We start from the raw sequence: 25,237 nt of genomic DNA, 5'->3' as shown, positions 1-25,237 counted from the left end.
TTCTCGCCAGGATAAAAATATTGACAGGCAATGAGTGAAAAGTCTTCTCAGGTAACAGTAAGCGCAGCCTTTCGATACTGGCTGAAAGCTTATGATTTGATAAGCTTTCGAAAGAAAGCTCCATAAGCAGCTCTAAAAATCTCGCCTTCCTTATGGTCGGAGAAAGTGGCGCGATACAAATGTTGAAACGATAACTGGACGCAGAAAAGATGGGATTCCGAAAATAAAGTCGCGATAACAGGATTCGATGCAATCAATAAAAAAAAATTCTGCTTGATATTTATTGCAAGAAAATAAGGCTCTATTTGCAGGTCTTGCATACTTATCCATCCGATCCTGCAGGTAAATTAAAGGCAGCTCTTTTTCATGCAATTAATGTATATTGTTTCTAATATGATCGCGAATTTTGTTCCGGGAATATAAAAACTAACTCACACTAGCTCAAATGCGCAATGGTAATGAGGCGCCTTGTGCACAGAGCACTAATACTGATGACACTGCATTCAAGAACTGCACAGTGCTTTGTAGTGGTTCTTTCAGTTCTGTTAACCTACTGTCTTCAGTATTTTTACTGTCAATAACTAAGTTTCAGTACGTCGCTCAAGAACAAGGACGTTGTAATTCAAGGCACCTCATCTCTGGAACATAAGAGGAATCTTTCTAAGTTCAAATGTGCAATGAATATGGTACGGAGTATATGAACCGAACAGCTACAATGGGCGCACCGATGTCGAGCTGTACCTTGAAAAAGTAGCCCTTTCCGCTGTCTTCAGCTGCTCTTTAGCACTTTTTCTTCAATAAGATTAAGGTTCAGAGCGCCCCTCCTGCTGAACAACCATGCCCTGATCTCAAACACTTAATCTGATCGAGTTCCCACATGTCCATATACGCGGCTATCTTGAAATTACATACATGTTCAAGTTTGATTGATTGATTGATTGATTGATTGATTGATTGATTGATTGATTGATTGATTGATTGATTGATTGATTGATTGAAGGTCGTTTATTTTGAGAGGAAGGCACGAGGCTATTGTGGGGGGAAATGGGGAAAGATGCAACGTTCAAATAACATATGCGCGTTGTCAACAAGTATGTCACTTCGCAGCAAATAGGTCACTTTTCAGCTGATACACACACGCTGGCGTCCGTTCAAATCAAATGAGTTGGCACGACTTTTTGGCTCTCATCGCATCTCCGCGCCTGCAGCCGAACGCCCGCCAAAAGTCCGGACTGTTCCTCAGTGGCAGATTGCACTTCTGTTCGGGCGAAGTCCAGCCGGCGGAGTATAGGCTGGAAGGCTTCCGCGAACAGAAACAGAAGCAACGGTTCATGAAGAACGCCTGGTGGTCCGTGAACTCGCTGTAGCTCCGGCGCCTCAGCCAGCGGGGCCAGGATATCGCCCAGACCAGCCAGGCCCACGGCCCTTCTCGGTTCCTGGCGGAGAACTCCTCCAGGTGGCGCTTGTAGGCGGCGAACGAGACTGACATGGCCACGGCGTCGCCGATCTCGTCCCCGATGAACCACGCGTCGAACTGGTACAGGTCTTCGAGGCAGCGGACGGCGGTCGCGAAGGCGTCCTGGGTGAAGTTGCTCCACCAGGGCCTCAGAGATCCGGTGCCGTCACGGAGGCTGCCCTTCTGGTCGATGGCGCCGAACAGGAGGCGGGCGAAAAGGAATGTCAAGCCGGCGTAGTTGAAGACCTCCCTGTGGACTCCCGTCGCCTGCGGTTGTAGGAAGTGCCGTTACTAGTGCTGTCAACGCGCTGGTACGCAGGTAGAGCAGCTTGACTGAGGGACGTGATCTGGATTTCGCTTACTGACCAGGGAAGATACTGTACAAGTAAACGAGAGCCCCATGTTCGGTTTATTCTCGGCGCACACTTCGGATGAGGGTCTTTGGAAAAAAGGAACGTGGGCACTATGAGAGTCGCTACCATTTTTCATCGCAGGTGGTGGTAGAATTTCAGTTACTTTTCATACGCATCTGCTCAAGTCAGCCGACATAATCAGGGATAAATGCATGTGCGGGAAGAGCAATTCAGCTGTAATGCGGAGAAAAAAAATATTACAAATGCAAAAATTTCGGGGACACTTAAGCTCGACCATTAGGGGTATGACGTGATGGCGTAATGGGTCCCGTCGTTGGCTCTCCTCGCCCGCACAGACACAGTGTTTCCTCTTCCGCAGTCACAATCATTACGTAAAAGACCACACGATATACATATAAAATCTCGCTTTAAACCATCCGTGCGAAAGTGCCTGCGTGGTCTAGCGGTAGTGTGTCGACTGGTAACCCAAGGGCCAGGGGTTTTATTCCCGACTAATTACAATCACTGAAACCTTCTTATATGAAGAAACAATCAAAGGGAAGAAACAACACAAAAAACTAAAAACCATGAAACGCAACAATCGTCAGGTTAAAATTCATCTCCCTATCGCAAAGGAAAACAGATGTTTTGCTGACGCAATTCAGTTGATCCCCTGCGATGTGAAAAGCCTCGAAAACTCGATGTGAAAGCCTCGATGTGAAAAGCCTCGACCGGTTTAAACTCGAAACACGTAGAAATGTAAACCACATACGTAAACTTGCCGAACTACATACCCGAGATGCAAGCTACACAACAAGGTATGCGGAGACATGGATAGTCCCGACCCCACGGTTAAACTCGGGTAGAGAACGCCTGCAGTTCACTCTTCCGTCCCTGCTAAACGCGTATATATATAATAATTTTGACCTTTTCAGTTCGTCAAACAGGTCTTTGCGTGCTTTGTATGCTAGCATGTAGAATTTTTGTTTTGTGTGTTTTTTTCTTTCTCTTTTTTTTTCTTTGCTGCCATTACCTGAGTCTACCCAATGTGAATATTGTGTCAGTATTGTATAATGTTCTTTCGCTTTCTCTTGTACCTGCTCATTATTGTATACTTGTTATCACGCTTTGCAACTGCCTTTTGTATTAAAAGCCTTGCTGTCAAGCTGCTGCCAAGCGAAAGGGGGCTGCGGCTTAGTCAAGCTGTCTCTCACAGCTTTTTCTGCGCCTCCGCTGTCTGTATCTTTACAAGGCAGAAATAAAGAATTTGAATTTGAACTTCTCGTGTCGTCTGATCACTGTGGGTGTATAGTACACGTGTTTGATTGAATAATGCGGTTCATTTTTTCTTTTTCTTTTTCATTACTTTACATTCTAGACAATGTTTGACCAAATGTGAAAGGTCATCACCAATGTTTAAGTTGTTCCTGTGCTCTTGTAGGCGCTTGTTAAGGCAACGCGCGTTACATTGGTCAGACCGGGCGTTGCCTTAACAAGCGCCTACAAGAGCACAGGAACAACTTAAACATTGGTGATGACCTTTCACATTTGGTCAAACATTGTCTAGAATGTAAAGTCATGAAAAAGAAAAAGAAAAAATGAACCACATTATTCAATCAAACGAGTGTACTATACACCCACAGTGATCAGACGACACGAGAAGTTGTCGAGGCTTTTCACATCGCAGGGGATCAACTGAATTGCGTCAGCAAACCATCTGTTTTCCTTTGCGATAGGGAGATGAATTTTACCTGACGATTGTTGCATTTCATGGTTTTTAGTTTTTTGTGTTGTTTCTTCCCTTTGATAATTACAATCAATTTTCTTTGGAGCGCAATTCATTTACTTTGTATACTTACATTTCGTAATGACGTAAGGGTCATGTTGCGACATTCTAATCACCAGTTTTCTGTTTTAAAATCACCTTTCAACTCCTCCGAACCACGTGTGATGTAGCTACCTTCTCGACCAATCTGGAGTTTCCCAACACAACGCCGACGGACTAAGTACGTTGTGCTTTCCGCTTAACTTGAGCCTTGACTCTGTCGCTTTAAGGAGACGGAAGCAAACTTGAAGCACTGAGTATTGCACGCTGTAGTACACCAGCACATTCCGTGCTCTTGCAGCAACTCTAAGTAAGAATGGTTTTGAGTGAAGGAAATGACGCAGTAACTGTCTCACATGTCTCGATGGGCACCTGAACCGCGCCGTTAGGGAAGGGGTACAGGAGGGAGTGAAGGAATAGGTAAAGTGCCGTAGTGAAGGTATCCGGGATAATTTCGACCACCTGGGGATCTTTAACGTGCACTGACATCGCACAGCACACGGGCGCCTCTTGCATTTCGCCTCCATCGAAACGCGGCCGCCGCGGTCGGGTTCGAACCAGGGTACTCCGGCTCCGTAGACGAGCGCCCTAACCACTGAGCCACCGCGGCGAGTAAGCTCTAAGTCCACAGTCAGATTTCTGCTCAAGTGACACCTGCATACGGGCAACCAGAGGACTGCAGTCTATCATGTTTTGAGAGGTGATAAAAGCCTACAACGCACAGTGTTTCTAAGACGAAACAGTAGGGGTGCTGCTTCCAGCTTGTAAACGCGACTTTCCTTTTGCACGCAGTAGCAGTTTTAAGAACGTTAGCTCTTACTCATCACGTTTCGAGATTTCGTGGGGTCTGCTACCACCCTGAGATCATAGCGCCATCTGTGGCAGCAACTAGAAAACAACACATCTCGCATTGAGACTTGTAGCGCCATCCACAATAGCATTATAGAAACAACCACCTGCCGCGTGCCAGTGATGACGTCGCGGTCCAATATGGTGAAGTCTAGTAAACCAAACAGCTAACGCACGTTAATTCAACGTCTCCCAGACGGTGGCGGCCTTTTTTCATGTCTTTAAGCCTTTATTTCTGCCCTCTCTTAAGTCCACAGTCAAGACTTCTGCTCACCTGAAATATGGGAGGGTGTAGCACGGAGCCCATGACCACGGCGCTGTTGTAGGCGTCCAGGTAGCGCACCAGATACACGGCGGGAGACGTCCACGTGATGGTGTCCGACGAGGTCACCCCGGTAGCGGCTATGCTCAGGGTGAGCTTGTGCTTACAGCGCTTGGCCTCCAACACGGACGGCAGGAAGAATGCTTCGCGGTCTTGAGGCATACAGCTGCGGCCAACGGGAAGCCAACCACACAGACTAATGACGATTCCTGAGGTTAAGCTTGGGTCCAAGGTTCGTGTCTTCGGTCTCAGTAATGTTCACAAGTAGATATAAGTGGAGCCAGAAGGCACTGGCGTACATGTTATCCTCACAAACTTATTCTCTGTGTTGCTTTTTTTTTTGCTTTTTTCTTTCCTTGTGTTGAGATGTACAGGGTTTGTCAAAAGTTCCCAGGCCATAGGTTCTGCTTTTCAGCGACATATCCTAGCTGCCACACATGATATCGATAAAGGTATCAAGATTCTCAGAGGTTAGAATGATTCTTCTCCTATCCTTTGTAGAGATTTTGGGCTTCGGGGGTGTCGTAACTGCCCGACTATAGCGCTCGAAAGCAGACCCTATGACCTGGTAACTTTTGACCCACCCTGTACATGTGATGTAATTTGTATTTATGCCCACATGCCAGACTACAGCATTGCTGCCAAAGTGGCGGCCCGTGGTATTGTCAAGCTGCCAAACGACAGCTTTTACCCCGGGCCGCCGCCATCATTTCTACCGTGATGGCAAAAGGAATTGAACTGAATATCAGGGGCCGAAAACAGTCACAAAACTGTCAGAAAGCCCCGCTCCTATTGGTCGGCATGGACTGGCGCACATATCGACAAATAGGAGTGGGGCTAATTGATTCGTTTGTGATGGGTTTGTGATTTGATCGTTCCGTAATTCGGCACCTGTCCAAGTACCTCTCTGCAGCCCTCTGCTACGTTTATCATCTCTTTAAATATGCTTTGTTGCCCAAACTAATCATCGGTTATTTCGGGTTGTTTGGCTTCGAATTATATGACCTTCCAGTGCCTATTTGCTTTTATTGAGTTCACTTATACGATATGATTACCTCCCGTTTTCCAACTCACTCCGGTCTCCTCCTTGCCATTCTGTTCTCCAAAGCTCGCTGCGTTGTCCTACTAGAGACTGCTGTAAAGTGGTAAAGGACCAGCATGGTTGGTTTTCGCCCGTCAGATGAAATGATCGCGTGTCTAGCGATGCATCTTGACTTGAAAGCGGTCAATACGTCTGTCTACTCAAATCTTCGCAGCTATGGTGTATTGAAGATAAGCTCTCCGTCGTTACCGAATGCGTTCAGTACCTTTCGAAGCCAGCCTGCTGTCACGTTTAAAAATAAACCTAATCGATATTTTTTTCTTTGGGTATGCTTCCTTTTTCCTCTCTATCGTTTTTCAGCCGCACGCGACGCTCCATCAAAGGAAAAGGGAACGTTAAAGGGATTGTCTGGTCTTGTATGGAGCACCTTTTGTGCATTACACCTTCGTCGCATAATGGAGCTAAAAAAATAAGATAGAAAAGTTAATGGATCTGTACGACGTCAAACCAGTTTCGTGGCCTGTCATGCATGTTAGGACCTTGGCTAGGGACTTCGGATCGGTTTCGATTCAGCGCGTTACGGAGCATAACATTACTAGTCGAATCAAAGCGTAGTTTATCATAGGGATTCGCACCGACGACCTTTGGCTCTCCAAACCGTCAGTTCTTGAAAGTTCAAACGTCCATAACGGCCGAACTAATTAACGTAGGACATTCTAAGTTGTGTGGAACGATTTGCCTTCTGGCGCTGTATACGTTGGAATAAAAAAAAAGATATCCGGATATAACAAAAAAGTTGTACCGGATATAGCGAAGATTGCGTCATTACGCAATATACGTTCTATATTGCTAAAGCTCGATTCTCCTACTCTGCCTAAGCGTTTTGCTCTTTATGGTGGACACATAAACCCCACAGTGAGAAAAAAAAAATTCAGGGGGGCACTTTATTGACCTGAAGTGCGGTGAGGCGAAAGCCTTAAGCGCAGTGTTGCTGCTTGTGTCACTGATGTGTGGTTCGATGTTAAGCTTCGCCTCTAAGAGTGGAACGCGACAGCGTCTTGCAACGCTGCCAGGGAGTCCACAGAACGCCATCGCTCATTCGGCTGTACTCCTTGCTCGACGGTAAATTGGTTTTTGAGGAAAGGAAGGAAAGGAGGAAGGTTTTTGAGGGACTTTATTGTACATATAAAGACAAACAGGAATTTCTTACTACTTATGCGGGAGAACATCCCATTTCTCTCGCTCGTAACGCCTCCCACGGCTGTGACAACCTCGCGAAATACTTGCACAGACCTCGTCTTTGAGAACCAGGCATTGGTGCAGCAAGTCGAGCATATATCCGTATATTTCTCCGACCCCAAAGCTTCCTTCATGGCGATCAAGAACTGTTAGTCGAGTACTTCTAGAAGAAGGAAAATGTGGAGAAATAAGTTGCCTGTAATTGTACATACATGGCTTGCTCGAATTCTTTGCCTCAATCTAATCAAAAGGTGAAACAGCTGATGTGCTGCGCTCAAATTTCGCATTAGGAAGTAACATAATCGTCAGCAATTTTTTTTTATCCTGCCTTTTTCAATCACCATCACCTGCCTGACATTTACTTTGCACTTGTGGCTCCGGTGATGCAGGGCTTGTGTTTCTGACTTTTCTCACTTGAGTTTCCGCCCTTTCCCGAACTGATGAGAAGCAAGCAAACCCAGAGAGCTGTTTTCGCAAAGGCCACTCACTCGTAGACCCGCTGCAGCGCGCTGTCGTTCCACACCAGTGCCGGCGCCGGGAAGACCCCGCGCACAGATCGGATCTTGTCCTGGGCGGAGCGACGCGACGCCTCGTCCATCCACGGGCAACGCTGGATGCGGCTGAGGTACTCTTGTTTGGCTGCCTCGAAGAGCTCCTCGATGGTGGCCACATCCCAGTTGGCCGAGTCGGCGAACGGCTTCCCCGCCGCCAGGGGCATAAGATCGTGCACCTGGTAGGAGTGGCATTCGGAGGGTCACTCACCTGGTCAAAATCATCACCAGTCGAGGGAGAAAAAAAATTAACGGTGCTTTAGCTTTGGTTAAACCGAGTGAGAAAGGGTAGCTTTACGAAGGTTTATCCTGGCAAAGTCTTGTCGCGCTATTCGTTGAGCGTTTCTTCGGTGTTTTCCGAACTAAACCATCGTGAAGGCACCGCTTCTCACTGGATTTACGGAAAGCTAAAGCACTGTTAAATTTTTTCCTAGGCGCGCCGGCGCTTCTTCCGTCGTGTACTCGGTTAAAGATGGCGTGATGTCACGCCCTATCATGTAAACGCCGCGTTTAGGCTCCTCAGTGAGCCCAGAGTCAATCACGTGACCAAATTTTGTTGACATTGACGTGACCTTGACGTCCCCGGCTTGACCTAGACTTGACCTTGCAATGACCCGGACCTTTACCCTTGACCTGTCCAATTGCTTGACCATTGGTCTGACCAATGGTCAGACCAATCCACCTGACCATCCACCAGTTCTCCAAAATTATAAACTGAAGGTTTGACCTTGGCTGAGCCCTGAAGGTAATCGGCAACGCACGGCGATCTCAACCCGGGACCTCTAGTAGTGAAGCTACCGCTTCAAAAGGGGCAGCGTTTTAACGTAGTTAAACCGAGTAGACGTGCGAAAGCATGTGTTTAGGCTAGTTGGCTCATGGCTTTGCTTTGCTGGGTCGCCGGGGCACCCCTACTCCAGGACGCTACTTATTCGCGCCGTTCACCAGCAGCGGCTGTCCAGCCAATGACCGTCTTAGACATTAGGCTTGAACAGTGGATTCATTAGTGGGTCACGGCGACCAACGCACGCAGCGGTCGGGTCGTAGCAGGACGGCAGAACCAGCCGAAGGAAGCAGCTCCAGCACGAGACTCGCGCCCGAACCACCAGCGATGAAGACGAAGTGCGCCACTGCGGAGTCGTCCTCTTCTTCTTCTTACAATGGCCCCGGCGAGAAGGAATAGCCATCCTGGCGACTTACGGCGACGAGACGACAGGCGGGTTGTAGTACGGTTTTAGGCGGCTAAGGTGGACGACCTCGCAACCGCGACGGCGGTGGTCCGTGGAAGGTGTAACTGGCTCAATGAGGTAGTTGACAGGAGACGTGCGTTGAATGACGCGATAAGGGCCATGGTACCTGATGGAGAACTTGCTGTCGGCAGGAACCCAAAGCCAAACGAAAGAGTCAGTGGAGAACGTCAGAGCAGGCCTGGCATTGTCGTGCACGTCTTTGCGGTATCCTTGGGTGTCGGAAGTAAAGGTGCGGGCCAGCTGACGGCACTCTTCAGCCTTGCGGGCAATGTCGGAGATAGTCGTGTATTCAGAAGGATCGGGCCGGTAGGGTAAGATGGTGTCGATGGTACAGGATGGTTCACGGCCGTATAAGAGGAAGAAAGGGGAGAAACCTGTCGTAGCTTGATGGGCAGTATTATACGCAAAGGTGACAAACGGAAGTACCTGATCCCAGTTTGAATGGTCTGACGCAACGTACATTGCGAGCATGCCGCCCAGAGTGCGATTGAATCGCTCCGTGAGGCCGTTTGTTTGCGGGTGGTAGGCAGTAGTCGCACGGTGTACGGTTTGACATGCTGAGAGGAGCTCTTGAACTACCTCTGGCAAAAATACACGGCCCCTGTCACTGAGGAGCTCCCGAGGTGCGCCGTGACGGAGGACGAAGTTGTGTAGAATAAAAGAAGCGACGTCAGGAGCCGTCGCCGTGGGAAGGGCGGCTGTCTCGACATAACGGGTCAGGTGATCGACGGCGACGATTACCCATCGGTTACCGGTCGGAGTGCAGGGAAGTGGGTCATAAAGGTCGATGCCGATGCGTTCAAAGGGACGAGCGGGGCATGGTAAAGGTTGCAGAGGACCGGCCGAGCGACAAGGTGAATCCTTGCTTTGCTGACAGGCATCGCACGATCGAATGTAGCGGCGGACAAAATTGTACATTCCCCGCCAGTAGTAGCGCTGACGAAGCCGGTGATATGTTTTGAGGACACCAGAGTGAGCACTTTGCGGGTCAGTGTGATGATGGGCACAAACGTCGGAGCGGAGATGGCGTGGGATAACCAGTAACCATTTTCTGCCGTCAGGATTATAGTTTCGGCGGTAAAGGAGACCGCCCCGGACGGAGAAATGGGCGACCAACGCACGCAGCGGTCGGGTCGTAGCAGGACGGCAGAACCAGCCGAAGGAAGCAGCTCCAGCACGAGACTCGCGCCCGAACCACCAGCGATGAAGACGAAGTGCGCCACTGCGGAGTCGTCCTTTTCTTCTTCTTACATGCTTTATAATTTGTACAACAGCATAAGCGAACAACTACTGGGCCCATGGCCGAAGCTAGTTTACGCCCATATGGTATACATGCATATGTGTAGCAGCGATCAAGACAGAGTTGAACAATCCCGCACTGGTTTCAAATCAATCAGAATGACAGGAAATATGCATCGATGCAAGAATAACACAACATACAAAAACAATAGCAACATGGATTCAGTGCAACGTACCTAACTAATAAATGAAAGATACAACTCTTTTATGGAAAACACAAAGTTATTGGCGGTTTTCACCTCTATTGGTAAGGGGCTTCATATCTTTGTACCTTGACAGTGAATTATAGCCGTTTACTGTGTGTGTTTCGGGTGACTGGTAAATTGTCATGACCTCGCGGACAATCGCCAACCACTTTGTACCTGCCCCGCCCGGTGGCTCTAACGCCACCAAAGCAGCGAAGGTAATGGGCCCAGTATTGCAAAAGGATGGTTTCACTCTGGTCCTTTGTAGGACCGGCATTTTCCAATACAATTCCAATATTGGGCCGATTTCCTGTGTCGCTTGGGCAGTGGTTGCGGAGCCTTCGTTGAGGGGCGTTTCCCTCTTCGTTCCCGAGTGGTATCCGGATGCGGTGTGTTCGTACCGTGCGGAAGCAGCGGTCCTGTCGCTCCGGTTCGCTGTCCAGCTGCAGTTCCCGCGCGTCAGGAGCCACCGTCCACGCGAGGTTGCGCAGCACGTGCCAACTGAGGTACAGCGGAAGCACGTTCGGCTTGCGCGCGTTCATCTCCCCCAGGAGGCGCTGCAGTGCCACCAGGAAGCGAGCGTTGGAAACGGCGATGACGTCACTTCCGCGAACGTCGAAGTATCCGCGCGTCACCTCGTTCATGGCGCGCAGCCACAACTGCGTCTGCGATGCAAAGAAAAAAAATTGCAAATTGGTTTTGAGGAAATGAAAGGCGCAGTAAATGAATCATTTCTCGATGGACACCTCAACTACTCCACTGAGCACGCGTACGCTAGTTTGATCCCAACCGCGGCAGCCGCGTTTCCATTGAGGCCAAATGCGAAAGGAGGTGCAGAAGAAATACAGGCTATGGTCATTAACACTTTCATGAAATGGTCTAAGCGTCATCGAAGTGAAATCAAGTTTATTAGTATTCACTCTCACACAGACGAAATCTTTTAGCTTTGCTTTCATTACCTTCGCGTTTCATTTGATGCTGAGTGCATGTGTAAACATGCTCCAAAGAAGAGGCTCCAAATGAATACTTCAGCAATGTCGACTTCTAGACTACTATTTAACTTATCTTTGTGAAATCAATTTATTGAAACCCTTTATTTTAAGTACGACGGCTCATTGGCCTACTTATTGGGAGAGGGAGCTGGGATGGGGGTCACATTTGGCGGTCGACGCCGGTAGCGGGCCCAAAGGCCGCATATCTTTGGCACCAGCAGAGTTCAGGGTGCGTATTTCAATGCTGTAGGCAGCGGATGTCCAGGGTAATGTGCTGGGCACGGATTCGTTGTAGTCCAGCACATTCCCATAAAAGGTGATATATGGTCAGGCTCGCGCCAGTGTCTCATGTAGAACAAGTTCACTTGTAAATGCGAGGCATCGTGATGCGCATCAAGTCTTCAATGACTTGACGCCGAGCGTAACCGATTTTTCTATCGCCCATAATTCGTTCTTGGCACGTCTCGGTGTTACCGTTTCTATCGTTATTCTCAAAGTCGAACCACTCGAAATACTGCGAACGTTACCCACCGATCACCCAGAGATTAACCGACTCAGTAACAAGGTTGTTGCGAGCCGCGGCGGTGGCTCAGTGTCTATGGCGTTCGGTTGCTGACCCGAATGACGCGGGTTCGATCCCGGTCGCAGCTGTCGCATTTCTATGAAGGCGAAATGCTAGAGGCCCGTGTACTCTGCGATATCAGTGCACGTTAAAGAACCCCAGGTGGTCGAAATTATCCGCAGCCCTTCACTACGGCGTCCTTCAAAGCCTGAGTCGCTATGGGACGTTGAACCCCATAAACCAAACAAGGTTGTTGCAAGCTCGCCTGGAATCCCGGCGCGATCTCGGCCAGTTCTGTTATGGGCACAGACTGCGGTCCGGCCTTGTAGACGTTGGTGACGCGCAGGACTTCGTCGTCGGCCTCGAACACGGAGTCGACCAGCGAGCGCGTCACCTCGGTGGAGGAGAATTCCTCGACATGTCTGCGTATCCGCGTGAGGTACTCCGGCCCGAGGCGCTTGCGCTCGTCTCGCCACGAGGAGAGCTGGCCGCTGGGCGATAGCCTCCAGCGGGGTCGGCCTCCGGCCGCCTTGGGCGTCGGCAGCAGTTCCAGCTCGAAGATGGCACTCAGCTCCCAGCTGCGCCGCAATGCAGAACGAGAAAAACAGGGCAGGTCTTCGAATGGCTACCGAAGAAACGCGAGGCGTATATGAATGAATGAATGAATGAATGAATGAATGAATGAATGTTTATTTCGCTTTTTGCCTTACAGAAAGCGTGGGTGACGAAAAAAAAGCGGTTCGCAAAAGCCGCTTGACGGGCTTCGTCACCCGAAAAAGTCGACGATGACAGCAGCAGCAGTTCTTGCGGAATACAAATAACAATTCACATCTCAAACAAAACAGATTATGCTATAATGGAGGTAGGGGGTAGATATATTAAACAATGACAAGGGAAGAAAAAATAACCGTCGACATATGCATTTCATTACTAATACAACCTAATCAATAAAAGTTTCACGAAGTGCACGAAAAGACAGTGTGTTTATATTGTTATAAAAAGAAGAGTTCAAACATCTTGGTAGTATATATTTCAGCATAGTAAAACCATAGTTCGTTCTACATCTGGGTACCGAAAACATCGACTCAATCGCAGATAGAATTATAGATGCCCGTGTGCTGTGTGATGTCAGTGCACTTTAAAGAACCCCAGGTGGTCGGAATTTCCGGAGCCCTTCACTACGGCGCCCCTCATAGCCTGAGTCGCTTTGGGACGTTCAACCCCCATAGCCCATAACCCTCAATCACAGTTAGATCACTGTCCCAAGTCGCACGCTAAGTTTCCCGCGCTCTGTGCGATGTCAGTGCATGCTGAATGTTCCAGAACCTTCCATCAACAACGCCTCTAAATTTTCTTCCCTCTTTCAATGTCTTCTTCATCCATTAATTAGTGATTTTTGAGGAAAAGAAATGGTTCAGTAAATGTCTCACAACTCGGCGGACACCCGAACGGCGGCGTAATGGAAAGGATAAAGGAGGGAGTGACGGAAGAAAGAGAGAAAAATGTGCAGTAGTGGAGGGCTCCGGAATAATTTCGACCGCCTGGGGACCTTTACCGTGTACTGGCATCGCACAACACGCGGCCGCCTTTGCGTTTCGCCTCCATCGAAGCACTGCCGCAGCGCTCGGGTTCGAACCCGGGTACTCCGGTTCAGTAGCCGAGCGCCTCAACCAATCAGCCACCGCGGCCAGCTGAAGTGCATGGATCGAGCCACCATAAACGGCGGTAGCTTTAAACCATTGCAGCAGGGCAACAAAAAGCTTGAAATGTCATTGGTGGGAATGAATTCAGTTCGTCAACACAAAATGCTCACGAAATGTGAGCCATTTTTTACGCATCAACACTAATCGCCAGCAAATTTTTCAGGGGCAAGTAGCGATTTTGTCTCGTAATGTAGAAGCCTAAGATTCTCGAGCTCATAGACTGGCCATTCATAATGTCGTTGCGATGTTTGTGTTTTTGTGTTTTTGCGTTTTGTGTTTTTCCCACTCCTGCCATAGCGCATACAAATTGCGCTGCAGTATGTATAAATACAATAAATAAAAAGTGAAACGCGGCCAGCTCGTGAAATTGGAGGGGAGGGTGGCAACATTTGCGTTCACATGGTGCACATAAGGTGGGAAGTGGGCTGCCAGTGTTATGGACCTTAGGAACATAAACACTTGAGTGCAGTGGGGTCGTGCGGGGACCCTGGGGCGTGCCCCGAATTCCTCTGTAAATAAAGTTTTCTCTCTCTCTCTCTTCAGCTTCAGGAGAGGGCAGGAAAGTATACGCTATCGTTGTCACTTTTTTAATTTCAAAGGTACGCGCTTACGCAAGGAAGACGGGGACAACACATAGCGCAACTTTCGACTTCCAGCCATGCTCGAGATTTTTTGCTCACAACACCGATAACGCCGATACCGGATTTTCCTGCGAACGAAGCCTTTAACGAAGCGTTTTCCATCCAGAAGCGAACGACGTTCCTGACATCAAATCCCGGTAATTAGGGCTATGAACTATCGCTGTAAAAACAGCTGCTTAGTAAGGCCCGTTTAGGCAGTCGGGTAAAGTGTCGCCAGTACAGTCACTGCTCACCTGAGCGATAGCCGCATCATGAGGTTGAGGAGATCCGGCGTGGCCATGGGGGTCGGTTGAGGCCAAGTAAGTCCCATGCCGGTCATGAAAAGTAGCAGCACTTCCGGCCTTGGAGGCCTCCGCGACAGCAGGAGGCACTTTTCCATCAGCAACGCCGCCTTGTGGACGGCGTCGATGGCCCCGACCGCCGGTACCTGGATGTGCCTCAGGAGCGTGGCTGCACTCCGTCGAGCAGTGAGGGCCAGCTGCGTCCAAATGTGGCAGAGGAAGATGGGGGATACACAGAAAGGAAGGGCGCAGTAACGGCCACAGTTAGAGGGAACACTTCAACCACACCGCGAAGAGAATGAAAAGAGCAAAAAGAGAGAGAGAGAAAAAATGGTAGCGTTTGTAGAGACGGTTCTCAAGGGACATTTCGGCATGAGTGGAACGTTGCTGGGGTACCGTGTGATGAGGGCATGTAATGCGAAGGCAAGATAGCCGCTGGTCCTTCAGGGTAACGGAGTGGATTCCAAAAGAAGGCAAGCATAGCACGGGGGCGGGAGAAAGTTAGGTGGGCGGATGAGATTAAGAAATTTGCTGGAATACGGTGGCTGCAACTGGTGAAGGACAGGGTTAACGGAGAGACATGGGAGAGGCATTTGCCCTGCAGTGGGCGTAGTCAGGCTGATGATGATGATGATGATGATGATGAAGAGTGTAGCACCTCTTCGATGACGGACACCTTCTCGCCCTCCTGTGCCAGCCAGCCGTCGCAGACGAAGTGGTAGAAGTTGTGACACGGCTCCACCGACCTGTGATGGAGCAATGAACGGCCTGTTATGTGTGTTAACCCTAATGAAAGTTTCCATACGACAAGTCCCATATATCCATTTTCATTTGGAGTACATAGAGTCCATACAGGGCGTATGAAGCCGATATGGACTGTATGAAAAGCGCGTACGGAAACTTGCGTATAGTCGGGGACAAAAGTCTCTGGACCACGTGTTCCTCAAACGACGCCGATAGTTTTGCAATTAGGCGGTGGCTAGAGACTACACTTATGGAGATGAAGCAGCACAAATTTGTCTTTCCCGTGCACGAGTGCGGTCTCCAGTTGCCGACTTACTGCGCAGCTATCGGCATCGTTTGAGGAACACGTGGACCATAGAGTTTTGTCCCCGACTGTATAGTCCATAAGACGCCATGCACACTATATGGAATCCAAGTGGGAATTATATAGAAAGTTTATGGACATGTGAAAGACAGTTATACATTTCTGTATGTGTTTTTATTATCATATGGACTCCATTTTCCCATAGTTTCATACGAGCGGCTCATATAAAACATTTGAGTAGGGTTCTGTGAAACATATTACGTTCGAAATGAAAATAACACAAATGCAGGCCCGCTATCTGTGCGTACAGAAGGACACTGTGTACGAGCCACTATGAAGCAAGTGCAGAGAGCAAGCCTGTACTTGTGAAATGTACAAAAGAACGGGCGCAATTAAGGACCCCTCGTGCATGTGCAATGCACCCGGTCACACTGAAAAGGAAGCACTCCGAGACAGGCTGAGAAGGAATAATGGAATGTTGGCGGAAAGGTGTACATGTAGGATTCAAAGTTCTACAAGAATAAAATTAAAAGGGAAGTGCGTACGGACAACATCCAGTTGCCAATTGCACAATGACACTGTGAGAAGGATTTGATTAAGAATAGGAAGAAGGCAGGAAAACGTATTATGACAGCCTGCGTTTTTGCACTGCTCAAGGCCAGACTAGTGAGCAAGTGCCCAAGGACTTCATTCTTGTCCTTAAGCCGCCGCGGTGGCCTAATGGTTATGGTGCTCGGCTGCTGACCCGAAGGACGCGGGTTCAATACCGGCCGCGGTGATCGAATTTCGATGGAGGCGAAATTCTAGAGGAACGCGTACTGTGCGATGTCAGTGCGCGTTAAGAACCCCAGGTGGTCGAAATTTCCGGAGCCCTTCACTACGACGTCTCTCATAGCCTGAGTCGCTTTGGGACGTTAAAGCCTATGAACCAAACTTCATTCTCAAGTCTCTCTCTGTCTTCTATTCTGAACTAACCTGTTCAAGGACGCGGACAGCGCCGGTTGCTCCGTGAGGTCGACCGTGAGGCCGTGGTCGTGGCCATCCATGGAAGGAGGCGGTTTCCCGCTGCCGGCGTAAAATGCCACGAGTCCGGTGAGCAGGGGCAGCGCGACGCAGCACGCGGTCGTACCACAGCAGCAGCCCAGAGAGGGCTTGAAACTCCGTGCGTGGTGCCCGTTGGAGGCACCGTTGCTGGTCCCACTGGCACTGCTGCCTCCACTAGAATACACAACCGCGCTGCAGGGAAAACGTCATCATCATCATCATCATCAGTCTGACTAGGCCCACTGCAGGGCAATGGCCTCTCCCATGTCTCTCCAAATAACCCTGTCCTTTGCCAGTTGCGGCCACCGTATCACCGCAAACTTCTTAATCTCATCCGCCCACCTGACTTTCTGCAGCCTCCGCTACGTTTGCCTTCTCTTGGAATCCACTCCGTTACCCTTAAAGGGTCCCTGAAAGGGGTGTCTGAGGTTGGCAAACAAATACTTGCATTATGTAGAGCGTAGGCCACTGAAGGTTCATGCCGCGTACAATACATCAAAGGCGAGTAGATAATTTACAATACATTTTCAAAAACTACCTCTCCCGAGCCTCGCGGCGACCAGCGGCGGTGAACTTCCGCCCGAATCCGTACTCATTACGTCAGTTTGTACTCTTTACGTCACAAGTGCTGGGCTATGATTGGTTCGCGGTGCCAACGTGAAATCACGCATTTAACAAACTAGAAGCTCTAGATACTTCACACTCTTACTCTTTTCGGAAACATTTCGCATTTCAGCAAGCAGAGTTGTCGTTTATATGCATGTTTACGCAGTTATTGTGTGTTCGGTGTCAGAAATTAGTACTGCACTTCCGGTTTACAATGTTTTCGTCTGCTCGTGCCGCTTGTGTCACTCCGCCGGCGCCGCCGTCGAACCGAATCGAGAATCGAGGTGCGATTTGGAGTCACCGCACTACTGATTTCTGTCGCGACCTCCGTCGCATGCGCAATCAAAATGGACCGGCCGTGCTGTGTCGTTGGTTGCAAAGCCAGGGTTCGGCAAGATGTTGCCCTTCGGCACTGTCTGCCGAAAGATGGAGGTGAGCGAGCCGTCGTCGTCGTCAGGATTCAGCGCTCGATTTCTGAACGGCGTGTCCTTAAAAGCTTGGCCGACGCGCTGCACCGATCGTCGCTTGCGAACTGCCGCCCCACTACAAGCAGGGAGACACGGAGCGGTGAGCATCGCTGCGCCGCCCTACCCAAGCTCCGCTCACAACCGGTGTCGCACTTCGCCGCCGTGCAGCAATGCCTGAGCGCTGCTTGGGATGGTGTACAAATATCACAAGGCAAGATCGCCTTGTTATCAGAAATACTTCTCGAGCAGCGACAAAGCACGCCTGCTTATGTTGCGAGCTTTCGGCAACGGCACCGCTCGCGGGCGCTCAGGGCGACGAGCTCTGCTGCTGCCTGGCTGCCGTGGTCGTCGCTAGGCCTATTGCCTCTTTGGCATCGAAGCTGCAGCGGCCGGCGCTTCGGAAGTCGCCTGAGCTATAATACAAGGCTTACTCTACACATCGCTTTGCAGTCAACAGCATCATCTCACAATAAAATAATAGTATGGTCACTTTCCGCGACTCCTTCTGCAGCGAAGCGAGCGGGCGCCAGGCGAGTCGGACCCCACGTCGGGCCAGCGGCAACTGCGAGACGGTTGTGGCAAGAAATTTGCTCGTATCACAGTCGTTACCTTTACCAGCAGCTCAATATTGGCCAGCGATCATCAAAAATGACACATTTTTCACATTTCTTATCCCAGGGTTTATTATTTACGTCAAGAACACACTTTAGCTCGTTTTTATGTCGCCGGCAGACGGGATCCAGGCTGGCCGGCCGGCCGGCATGATCGGCGTACATCACGTTCGCACAAGAAAATGCAAAACAGCCATGATACCAGCGAGGATGCTTCCTAGATTCGAGCAACGAAAATATGTCTGTGCAAAAGTAGATCTTTCGGCAACGCCGCGCGACGAACTGCGCGCTGGTCCCAGGCTGCCCTAGTCGTCGCTAGGCCTATCTGGTTTCGCATTGAAACCGCAGCTGACGGCGCTTCGGAAGTTGCCTGCGCTATAATAAAAGGCCTACTATTCACATCGCTTTACTGCGAACTCGTCCCATAATAAAAGATATGTTCGATTTCCACGATGCCTTCAGCAACGGAGCTAGCAGACGGTAGGCGAACCGCACCAAGTAGCAGCAGCACCAAATCGGCTGTTGGATGAAATTTGCTTGTATCGCAGTCATCACTTTTACCAGCAACTCGGTATTGGCCAACGATCGTCAGAAATTATGCATTATTGACATGCATCTATCCAAGGGCTTGCTATGGACGAGAACAAACAATACTAGCGCGTTTTTCAGTCGCCGGTGGCCGGCATCAAGGCTGGCAGGCCGGTCCGGCGTGGCTCGGCCCCGAGCGCCCTGAGCAGCGCGCTGTACGGCATCATGACGCTGCCGCTCTCCGCACTCGTATTGGCTCCCGCTTCCCGTCGTTGCGTTTTCCGCGCGCGGCTTGTCGTAGACATCCAGCAGGTTGGACGCAGGCGACGAGCTGCGATCGGTTGTTACGACGTCGTTCACAACGGCGCGCCGCAGCGAATCACACACACTTTTCGCACATGTGTCCCCGCCTTAAGGCTGAAATCCCATTTCGGCACTCATCCGCAAAAGTCGTTCCTTCAGCTCGGGGTCTATAGTACGAGAGAAGCCGCAGCGACGGTTGCGAGACACAGGTGAACATAGCAGACAGCGGGAAAGCGAGCGAGCGAGCGATCGAGCGAAAGAGCGCGTCAACCGGAAGTAAACAAACCGATCTCGTCGATGACGTTTTGTGGGCGGAGCATGGTCCCGGCCTGTAATCTTTATTTTTTTATGGTTCGCTCCGGTGTACGAGTTGAGAGGGAAAAGGCTGGTGGTCATTTTTAATAGCCATTATCTCTGGTTCCGCACAAGGTAGATCAAAAATTTTTGCGGTAGGATGATGGATCGTTCAATGTCTATCAATACTTCGACTTCTCTTTGCCTACATGGACACCGTTTCAGGGACCCTTTAAGGACCAGCGGTTATCTTGCTTTCGCTTTACATGCCCTGCATAAGCCCATTTCTTCCTCTTGATTTCGACTAGGATGTCATTAACCCGCGTTTGTTCCCTCACCCACTCCGCCCGCTTCCGATCTCTCAGCGTTACACCTATCATTTTTCTTTCCATAGCTCGCTGTATTGTCCTTAACTTAAGCTTAACCAAGCTACACGCTTAGACTGCCCAAAAATGTGCTTGTAATTTTGAGGGTTTCCGAAAACTTTCGTTGGGGTTCAAAAACGCCTATTCCAATCTCATCGCAATAGCAGACTCTCCACCGTGTGAGCAGTGCAGTTGCGATGAAACGATCGGGCACCTCCTCTGTGACTGCCCTCGTTTTGAGCGAGGGCGTGGTTTCCTGACTGCTATTTTGTACCGCTTGAACTCGCGTCCTCTAACAGGGTTCAAGGTTCCTGGGTCTGTGACACAACCTTCCACACAAAGGAAAGTGATGAAAGCACTCCTAAAATTCTTAAAGGACTCGGGGTTGTATTCAATTCAATTCAATTTATTCTCCAGTTATACACTGGAACGTTCTCCGGGCTAAAAGGACCGACTGGGCCTTGACTGAGTCCCGGAGACGTTTACAGAACAGCGACAGGCAGTACATACGGAGAAATACTGTACAGTACAAAAATTAAACAGAGTATACACATATAAAAAGTACATACATATATACAAAGCACACAAAAAAGGACACTTATACAGAGTTATATAACTACAAAATGCGAGGAAGAAGGCAATTACAATTTACTAAAGTATTCGTGTAGCTTTTTACGCGAAAAGTTATTCATATATTTATGGCGATTTAATATAACAGGTAGATTGTGTTTTATGGACTGCATTTTGTAATTGGTGCGAAAATGAGGAACGAGCCAAGGGTCGGTGTTACGGGTAGCAACATTGTGTTCTTGGCGTGTCAATGAAGATACAGGTTTGAAAAAAGGTTGGAACTCTTTTGTGGAAAAGAGAAATGACTTCAAGATGCGATACTCATAAAAGTGATGAATTCGGATAATATAATCTTCCCGTCTATAATCTTCAGGTTTAATTGCGCGCCCTCTGTCCCCTTGACATAGTGGTCGATGGACACTTGAAAAATTCATTTCATTGCCGCTCTTTTTCCTTTTTCCCCCTTTGTTCCCCTCCCTACTTGTAGGATAGCCAACTGGGCATCGCCTGATTAACCTCCCTGCCTTTCCGTCCATTTCTCTCTCTCTCTTTCTCTCTCTCTTTCTATCTCTCTCTCTCTCTCTCTCTGTGTATTCGTAAATGCCACGCCATCGACGACGGTGTGATTCATCGGCAAAGGAGCATTGATAGATTTCAGTTAACTTGTACGCGGTCAATGCAGCGGTGGTGCAGAGGTAGAGGGGAAAATGTCGTAGGGTTTTCACTTAGTTAAAGCGAATAGACTGCGAAAGCATGTTTCTAGCCGGGTTGGCTAAACCACTGGTTATAATTGAATGGAAGCTGATGAAGACGACAATGTGCCGTGCAGAGAGCCAGAATGTGTTGCAGTTTCAGTTTAACACGAGGCGGAATCGACTGCGGCGATAGCGTGGTACTCTCGCGCAGTTGCCGGCGAAGCTGATCTGTTCGCGTGTGGAATGTGTGGAAATGTTTGTGACGTTGTGTGTGGTGAAATGTTGCCGTGGGAAAAATTTGGTTGATGACGTGCAATTAGTCAATTGATTAAACGCAAAAAACTCGAAAAAATACACTTCGACGTCAAAATATCCATGGACGTCGATATAGTATGTCGACGTCAGAACAGCCACGGACGTCGATGTAGTATGTGGACGTTTTGCTTCCGCATCTCTCCAATGCGGGTCGCCGCAGTGATCTCAAAGTTTTTTTTTTTTTCATTTCTGCACCCTCAAGGTCAGGGTCGTCACAGGACTCTTGGCTGGGTTTGACGCCGTGGAGTAGTGCTTTGGCTCTAAAAACGGCCAGATGCTGCCAGGGGGATTCGACCCCACGACCTTTGTATGTTGCGTATGGGGCTCTGAGGAGTATCAGGCCCTACCACCGCGAGCCTAAGACGGCTGAGATACGACTTTGTCGACCACACCAACCTGCCAACCGGTAGACTACAAGAGCAGGCTGTGTAGGATAGCGTTCAGCCGGCTTATAGTTCTCTTCACCAAGCGATCTACTCTCTACACAGAAAGGAGTACAGAGGGAATATATAAGCTCTCCTCTAGCACACACCCTTTTATGAAGAGGAGTGCGCTGGAGGACAGCTTCGGTTTACTCCCTTTTTACACCCTTATAGGTGTGTTCGTTATTAGAGTGTACTCCAGCCCAGCCGCCAGCACGGCACCTCGCGTGGCACATCGTTTGGCAACTCCAAAAATGCCACGGAGCCACTGATAGGGAGCATCATACACAATATAGTAAAGGTCACAGCACAAAAACATGTTATAAAATTCTGCTGGGTTCCCAGTCACGTTGGAATTAGGGACAATGCGAGAGCCGACATGTGTGCTGCACAAGCCAGAACCATGGAAATAAAACATGGGAATTTGCCTCCTAGGGGTTACATGAAGTTAGTATGTAGCAAACTAAGAGCCAAATGACAAGCCTCCTGGGAAAATGAAGGAAACAACAAGCTGCATACTGTAAAGCCCATTTTAAAAGAATGGAAATCAAGCCGCCATAAAGAGCGTTTTATCGTAGTAATTTTATGTCGTTTACGCATAGGTCACACACACATCACACATAGCTTCTTATTAACAAAAAAAGACAAACCTGTGTGTGAAATGTGTGGTGAGGAGCTCACGGTAAATCACATTTTAATTTCTTGTTCGCATCTCGAAGAACTTATAAAAAAAAATTTACGGTATTTTACAATGAACACATTCCATTTCAACCCGCATTGCTTTTAGGCGAGCAAACACTTGTCGAGTTTTCACTTGTTTGTAAGTTTCTGAAGAAAGCCAATGTTTTAAACCTATTATAATGTAACCTCTATACACTTAACATAACATCATCTAATCTTGTGTTTGGTGCATGATAGCCATAGTTGCTTATGCGCCATAAAACCCCATATAACTAACTAACATCGTTTGGCCTCGAAAAAAGAAGCTTTCTGTCGTGCGGGTCTTCCGCGTGCAATACACACATTGCCGGCATATCATTCAACTATCCTCCTGTGTTTACTTCGTGCTTCAATAACCGCATAGCCCGGCCCGCAGCGCCCTTCCACGGAGGTCGTAACTTGTATTGCATCAGCCCCGTGGCTTCCATTATGCAAGTGCCGCAGCCGTTCTGTCGGACCCGTTTCGGTTGTTGCTTCTATTCAGGCAACACGATGCCAAAACTTGCGTGCTACGTGTCCAGTGACAGAACATATGTAATGCGCTCTCCATCGTATACACAGTGATCGAATATCGAACTTCGTTACGGGGAGGCTTTCGTGACGACAGGGTCACTACGCCGCGTACCGGCGAACGTACATACAATGTGAGCATTTGAGGCGGGGCGTGGCGAGAAGTATTTATTCAGAGCCGATTCCTTTGCGGGTATGAAGTGTAAATAGATATGGCCGTGGTGAGGCCATGAACAGTACATGCGCTAAGTAATCAGGAACGAGAACTGAAAATACGAAAATACGATGTGAATGAAAAGTGCCGACCGTCCCGATTGGTGAGGAAGGACAAGCGATAGATGTGCTGCATCGCATCTCCATGAAATAGGGATGGGTGCTCCCTCAGTGCATCTATTTTCGGACCAATGTGGACTGTAGAGTCGCTGAGCGACCTCCTGGGTCTTGTCCGCAGGGTAGCAAGCAGCGCCAGCTGTATTCAGTTCATTTTATTGCCTTAAAGGCCTCCCTTTTTTCACGGGTATTACTTATACATGCTATGTGCAGGGTGTGTCAAAAGTTTTCAGGGCACAGGATATTTGTTTAGCCATGTATTGGGGCATTTCCGGAAACCCTAATACTCTGGTATTTGAAAGGAAATAGAAGAAGTGCCATACTCATTTCTGAGGAATTTCGTAGCTTCATGAGCTGCTAAGTGCTGGAATATACTGCCCAAAAGCAGACCCTTTGGCCTGTGAACTTTTGACGCGCACTGTATTTCATAGCCATCACGTAATAAATGTATCTTGTCCGTCAGCGCCTACACCTCATTTAAAACATCTTCCGCCGTTGAAAAGGATGCACTGTGGAAATGGAATCAAAAACTGGAAACAAGCTACGACGTAAAAAGAAAAGATGGTGCGGTCACGTGGTCTGTGGGGAACTAACGATAGGCCAGCACTGACCACACGACTGCAATAGCAATTGATCGAGTACGACCACTGACCAGTCCACAAACATGTCCCCAAATGGTTACGTCCATATAGGCAAAATTCCCTCACGCCAGCTGGTGCAAATGCTGTGGCAACAGTTGAAAAAAAATGCAGCTATCATCATCATCATCATGATGAACGGCTGGGTTTTCTACCGTATATGATCATAAGGTTTCCTGCCGACCGGCTGGGCTCATCCACTGTAAAGGGGAAAGCCTCAAATCTAATCCAATCCAGTCTTCGGTTATGACACCGATGTCACCTAACCCGAATAAAGTCCCTCATATGGATATCGTTTACTTAAAACTTAACTACACTAGGCTACATATGCCTCAGAGAAGACTCTGAAAGTTACTTTTACAAGCAATGTCTAAACATGAAGCAACAAACGGTCCTGTGTTGCCAACATTTCCTGTTAAGTGACGCTGAATTCCTAATCCAGTTCTTACAATGTTACTCACCTATCGTCGGCAGAGGATTCCTGGCGCAGGGATTTGTTTTTCCGCTTGGACATCCTCTCCTTCTTCTTTTTCGTCCTGCCGTCCTGAGACCTCGGAAGACACGATTGAGCAGACGGAGTACTCAGGCAGGGCCCCTAGAACGGATACATTAAAAATGACTTTTTGTTTACTGTTTACAGTCACTTCTTTTTTTTTTAGTCTTTTCTAAGGGTATAGAAAAGACTGGTTTATGGTAATGGGGTTTTAACATCCCAAAACAACATTGGGCTATGAGGGACGCCGTAGTGAAGGGCTCCGGAAATTTCAACCACCTCGAACCCCAGGCGGTCAAAATTTCCGGAGCCCTTAACTACGGCGTCGCTCATAGCCCGAGTTGCTTTGGCAGTCCCTCACAGCCCGAGTTGATTTGGTAGAGCCCCAGGTGGTCGAAATTTCCGGAGCCCTTCACTACGGCGTCCCTCATAGCCCGAGTTTCTTTGGTAGTCCCTCATAGCCCGAGTTTCTTTGGTAGTCCCGCGTAGCCCGAGTTGCTTTGGTAGAACCCCAGGTGGTCGAAATTTCCGAAGCCCTTCACTTCGGCGTCCCTAATAGCCCGGGTTGGTTTGGGACGTTAAACCCCTTAAGACATAAAGCAGTATTTTCCACACTCTTGAACTACTTATCTGTGATGATGATGATGATGACGATGTCCTCAGGATTAATGGCATATACCCACGGCGGGGGATTGGCGAGGACCTTTATTTACTGGTCCAACGTCTTCTTC

The 25,237-nt window shown here is 48.9% G+C and overlaps 2 protein-coding genes across 2 annotated transcripts in view; one reads left to right on the top strand and one right to left on the bottom strand.

Moving 5' to 3' along the window:
- Window positions 1-25,237, top strand: part of LOC149348889 (kinesin-like protein KIF19) — a 161,260-nt gene that overhangs the window by 32,112 nt on the left and 103,911 nt on the right. The gene's annotated exons all lie outside the window — the stretch shown is intronic.
- LOC149348890 (neprilysin-1-like) lies at window positions 1,157-24,527 on the bottom strand. The gene is made up of 8 exons (XM_089586078.1): window positions 24,475-24,527; window positions 16,571-16,813; window positions 15,206-15,293; window positions 14,500-14,744; window positions 12,317-12,500; window positions 7,575-7,816; window positions 4,758-4,971; window positions 1,157-1,723 (listed from the first exon to the last, which is right to left on the bottom strand). The coding sequence occupies exons 1-8, from the start codon at window positions 24,525-24,527 to the stop codon at window positions 1,157-1,159; spliced, it is 1,836 nt and encodes a 611-aa protein (XP_089442204.1).

The sequence above is a fragment of the Amblyomma mixtum genome, chromosome 4, assembly GCF_055824585.1.
Source record: "Amblyomma mixtum isolate Tamu chromosome 4, ASM5582458v1, whole genome shotgun sequence".
NCBI lineage: Eukaryota > Metazoa > Arthropoda > Arachnida > Ixodida > Ixodidae > Amblyomma > Amblyomma mixtum.
This window is presented reverse-complemented; position numbering and strand designations above follow the sequence as displayed.

Coding starts and splice junctions, on each gene's coding strand:
- LOC149348890 (XM_089586078.1), bottom strand. CDS start 24,527: ATGTCCAAGCGGAAAAACAAATCCCTGCGCCAGGAATCCTCTGCCGAC. Junction 15,294..16,570: donor CTGTCCGCGTCCTTGAACAG/GTTAGTTCAGAA, acceptor GCTCCATCACAG/GTCGGTGGAGCCGTGTCACA. Junction 4,972..7,574: donor GCGCTGCAGCGGGTCTACGA/GTGAGTGGCCTT, acceptor CGTTGGCCGCAG/CTGTATGCCTCAAGACCGCG.